This window comes from Triticum dicoccoides, chromosome 5A, assembly GCF_002162155.2.
Source record: "Triticum dicoccoides isolate Atlit2015 ecotype Zavitan chromosome 5A, WEW_v2.0, whole genome shotgun sequence".
In the NCBI taxonomy this organism is placed as follows: domain Eukaryota; kingdom Viridiplantae; phylum Streptophyta; class Magnoliopsida; order Poales; family Poaceae; genus Triticum; species Triticum dicoccoides.
In genome coordinates, this window is record NC_041388.1 from 704,743,015 (window position 1) to 704,747,908 (window position 4,894).

Genomic DNA, 4,894 nt, shown 5'->3' on the forward strand with positions numbered 1-4,894 from the left:
AAAGCTTCAGCCCATGTACAACCCATTACATGCTAAACAAAAATCATCATCATAAAAGAAAATTGCCTAGCAGGCCATCATGGAAGGGAAAGAGACATGTTAATTGCACCACGCGGCCACGACCTGATTACGCACTCCCATATCGCTAATCTTTCCAAGCCGTCGTTGCTATCGAAACTGACACCCGAAGGCTGCTGCGATCGGATCTCTCCATAGAGTCGCCATGGAGAGAAGCGGAGAAGGGAAGGGGTCGCCTGGATACGTAGGTGTCGATCCACGCACATGTTGCCAGTTCCCAGCAGAATGGACGCACAGATGAACAACCACCACACAAGGGGAAAAGGTAATTGATTCTCACATCAGATTAGTTATTTGCTTTAATAATTATAGAAGTACACTTAGACAGATTTAGAAACAATTATAATATTCCTACTTGTGCTTGTGTAAACATGAAGAAGAAGAGAGCAGAATCGATTCATAAATTTCTGATTCTTGTTTTGGCACTGGGTTGAGTCAATGAGGTCCATCTTGCCAATTCCAATAAATAATGGGATTAGGTAATATATTATTTACCCACATTGCACTACTTCAAATTATTATTTCATAAGATTATATGGTGTTTCTAGTGTTGTGAATTTGTTTTGTCATTTGTCAATTTTCAATCAAATTTTGATCATGTGAATGCAATGAATAGACAAAAAAAAATGGTATGTTGACACCATGGCATCTCCATTAGCCTAGACCCTAAATTTCGAAATCCTGGCTCCGTGGAGACTTAGTTCTACAATCCATGGAGACTCTCTTGACGACCAATCGACTTGGTGGCATTTGCAATTGGCAATTGCCGGGACTTTTCACCACCACACCATTTGACCGGAGGACCAGCTACTACTATGCTGTTCACTTCTGGGGCGATGCAAGCAAGAGTTTGCGGCTGTCCCTTGCCTGTGATGTATCTTCAGCCACTCAACCGACCATAAACTCCCTCTGTTTGAAAATTCTTGTCTTAGATTTGAATAGATACAAATTTATCTAGTTACGTTTCAGTGTTAGATACATCTATATCTAGACAAATGTAAGACAATTTTTTTGAAACGAAGGTAATACCACATACTTTCCCTAAAATTTGCTTTCAGAGTGATTTAACATGGTTCTAGAGAAAACCCGGTTTCAGCCATTGTAGATGCCCTAACTGATCTCACGGGCCTTCTGTTAGACCATTACCGTAGCCATCATTCCATGCGACACATACTTTCCCTAAAATTTGCTTTCAGAGTGATTTAACATGGTTCTTGCCAAAGCCACCACACCTTTCATCAATGGCACAGGGTGACAAGAACACTTGGGATCTGTAGAGGTTAGTAAAACCCCCTCTACTTCTCACTGTGTACATACATGGAGAGACCCTTGGCGATCAATCCACTTGGTGTCATTGCAATTGGCAGCCGCCGATGTTTGTCAACAGAATTTCCAACAGAACATTTGACTCCATGTTGTCCAATTCAAGTTCCTTTGCCGGCAACCGACACTTGGCTGTACCGCATCTACAGCCATTCCTTGAATCAATGACACACACACCACAGGGTTTGTGCAATTGTATGTATTCCGCGAAGAAGGCGCCGTGCACAGGGTGTGTATTTTGTACTCCCTCCGATCCAAAAAAAAGTGATTGTCATGGTTTTAGTTCCAAACTTATCTTGGATCGGAGGGAGTAACTTTGCATGGCTGGTCAGGCACATCCTTGGTGCATCTCCTTGCTTCTGTGCTTTGCTTTGGGTCTCCCTTCCCTTTCTCTTTAGCAAGCTAGCTTGCCTGAACAGTTAACAGCAGCAGCAGCCATGACACCAACAGCCCAACCAACCAACCAAAGGCTAGTAGTAGCAGCACAAGAATGGGGAAAGAAAAGCACTAGCAATTAACCAGACACAACTAAATGGACAGCTAATTGCACTGGGGAGTTGTTTGGTACTGGTACTAGTAGTAGTACATCACAATCACACTCACTCACACTCACATGCTTCTTCTTTCTTTTTCCTTCTGCCAACAAACACCACACCACACACAAGCACATGCCATTAGTTAGTATTTTAGCTCAGCTGGACCGCCTCAGGTACCACCGGCAGCATAGCATAGCAGAGGCAACACCTGGTGAAGGTCTCAACCCTTTCTTTTCTTGCCTTTGCCTCTAGGGTTGCGGTGGCCGTCCACCTAATTAATTCTCCTCCATTTCAGCTTTATTGGTAATACTACTAGTTTTACTACTCTGTTTCTTCTCCAACATGTATGTTAGGCTAGGTTCCTTGTCTTCTTGACTCTTGAACCTCCCTCCCTTCCCAGCTTGTGTCCTTTTTTCTTTTTACTTTTGAAGAATCCCCAACTTGTTCTTGACTTGGTTCTGTTCCAAATGGAAATGCCCTACATTTTAATTTTATGCACATCTCCAAAGTTCCAATCCAAACATCCCATTTCATTCCATCCATAAGTCCCAGAACAACAAGTCTGGCTGGGGCCTCCACTCTGAGATCACAGCAATGCAGATGGATGGATGGATGGATGGATGGATAGAGGAGTTCAATGGAATCTATACTCCTCTCTTTCACAAAGCAATACTACTGGTAACAACAAATGGAGTGACGAGAGAAAAAGAATAACATTATCAGAGGGGCTAAGTGCTAGCTCATAGAAACAAATGCAATGCGATGCGATGCGATGCCACGGTGTTATCTCTGTCTGTCATCACAATCAGAATTACATATAGGAAGGAATGGTCAGATGAGCTGCTCCAGTTGATTCTCTTGTTAGTTGCTAGTTTTGTTCTATGGAGTAACAATGTAGTAGTAGTAGTAGTAGCAGCAGTAGCAGTAAATTTGTGTATACACAAGGAACAGGGGAAGATCCTAATGCTAAGCCATAATTAAGACAAGAAGAGACAACGAATTTCGATTCATTCTGCTGCATCCTAGGTAGTAGTGAGCTCCAAATTTCTCCAAAAAGAATGGAATTTGATCAAGAAATACCAGCACTTTGTCTGTCTAAGGTGTACTTGTATATGGGCGGCGAGATCTTGTTGCCTAGGACTTGGTGGCGGCCGTGGCGGAGCGGCGCGTCGGCCCCGTCTCCATGTCGCCGTCCTCCTTCTTCTCCACCACCACCCCCGTGGCCTCCTCCCCTCCGGCGCTGTCGGCGGAGGCGACGGGCTCGAGGTCGTCGCGGACGCGGAACGCGGCGTGGAGCACGACGACGGGGGCCCCGGCGGCGAGCGCGAAGAGGAGGTTGGGTATGGCATCAGCCGCCGCGAGGTCGGCGACGACGAGGACCACGAAGACGGCGGCGACGAGGCGGCGGTCGAGGAGGCGGCGGAGGAGCGCGGAGTTGGGGAAGGCCCGGAGGAGGCCCCCGTAGAGGAGCAGGCCCTTGGAGGCGGCCATGAGGAAGAGCATGGAGGCGCGGTGGCGGGGCGCGAGGGAGGCGAGCAGCAGCGCCCACTGGATCACGGCGTAGTGGACGCGGAAGGTGCGGAGGTTGCGCACGGCGCGGACCGCCGCGGCCTCGGCGTCGGGCGCCGGGGCGAAGGCCGAGGGGCGGGGCGCGAAGCGGGCGAGCGCGCGGCGGCCGGTGCGGAGGCTCGCGCCGGCCCTGTCCAGCGCGCGGCGGACCGCGCCGGGGCCGTCGGCGGACATGGCGGAGGGGGCCGGCGGGCGCGCGGGCGAGATCCGCGGTTGCCCCTCTCCCTCCTTTTGGCGTGTGGTTTGCTTCTCTCTCACCTTGTCTTCGGTCTGGGTCTGGGTGTGGTCCGCTTTGCCCTTGGATCTAGGCCAAGGCCAACCCTCCCAACCTCAACAAAAATGCAAAATGTGCTGCCAATTCTGTTCTTTTAAGCACAAGAAATTCCAGCCCAACTTTGAAAAATTCGAGTCAAATGCCCTCACAGGCATTTAATTTAGTATTTAATACTCTCTTTGTATCAAAAGATCAGGCGTTTTGGCAGATACAGAGGTAGTACTAGCTAAAGAGCGTTGCTACACGGACGACATTTCACGCACGATGCATAGACGACACTGCATATCCTACCATTCATGCATCAGACCAAAGTGCACAAAGCTGTTGGATTAGGCATCGTGCATGTATCGTCCCAGCATTTGTCGTCTATGAAGTAGTTTCGCTAGCTAAATGCTCGTGTGCTTGCTATAAAAGTTAATTGTTTATTATACTCCCTCCATCCTAAAATTCTTGTCTTAGAATTGTCTAGATACGGATGTACCTAGTACTAAAACGTGACTTGATACATCCGTATTTAGACAAATCTAAGACAAGAATTTTGAGATTGAGGGAGTACATTATCAATTGTTCAAACACTTGTGCCACCATCACCATGATACACGAGTTGGTGTAATTTTTATTTTTTTTGAAAATCTCAAGGTATACCACAAATCGAGACAAATGTATGTCCTTTTACAATATGGATGAAAACCTTGAGAATTCCTAACTTAAGAGGTGAATGCACGAAAACAAAGATAGCATATTGGGGGAGGCTCGACTATAGCTGGCCAAACGGGCCGTGCTAACTGGGCCGGCCCGGTAGCACGCAGGAACGACACGGCTCAGGCACGGCACGCGGCACGCCATGGGCCGTGCCTGGGCCTAGAGGCTGGGCATGCGGGCCGACACGACAGGGCCCGTTTAACTTTTTTTTGAAATATATAAATAAATATGTCCTATATAAATACCTAGAATTCTAATATGTTCAATAATTTTGTAGTGCATGTGTACATTTGTAGTGCACATAGCTTGTACTCTTTCTATTTCTTTCTATTTCTTTTATTCTTTTAGTATTTCTAGAACATAGCTTGTACTCTTTTACTTTTTTGGGACGGAAGGTTTTAATGAGGCAAGC

General features: G+C 47.1%; 1 protein-coding gene across 1 annotated transcript; it reads right to left on the reverse strand.

The window, feature by feature from the left end:
* Window positions 1-2,682: 2,682 nt before the first annotated feature.
* On the reverse strand, window positions 2,683-3,766 carry LOC119304332 (PRA1 family protein B2-like). Its single transcript, XM_037581509.1, has one exon. The coding sequence runs from the start codon at window positions 3,678-3,680 to the stop codon at window positions 3,072-3,074; it is 609 nt and encodes a 202-aa protein (XP_037437406.1). The 5' UTR covers window positions 3,681-3,766; the 3' UTR covers window positions 2,683-3,071.
* Between the last annotated feature and the right edge of the window lie 1,128 nt (window positions 3,767-4,894).

Bases quoted from the DNA above. Each gene is read 5' to 3' on its own strand.
- LOC119304332 (XM_037581509.1), bottom strand. From the start codon at position 3,680: ATGTCCGCCGACGGCCCCGGCGCGGTCCGCCGCGCGCTGGACAGGGCC.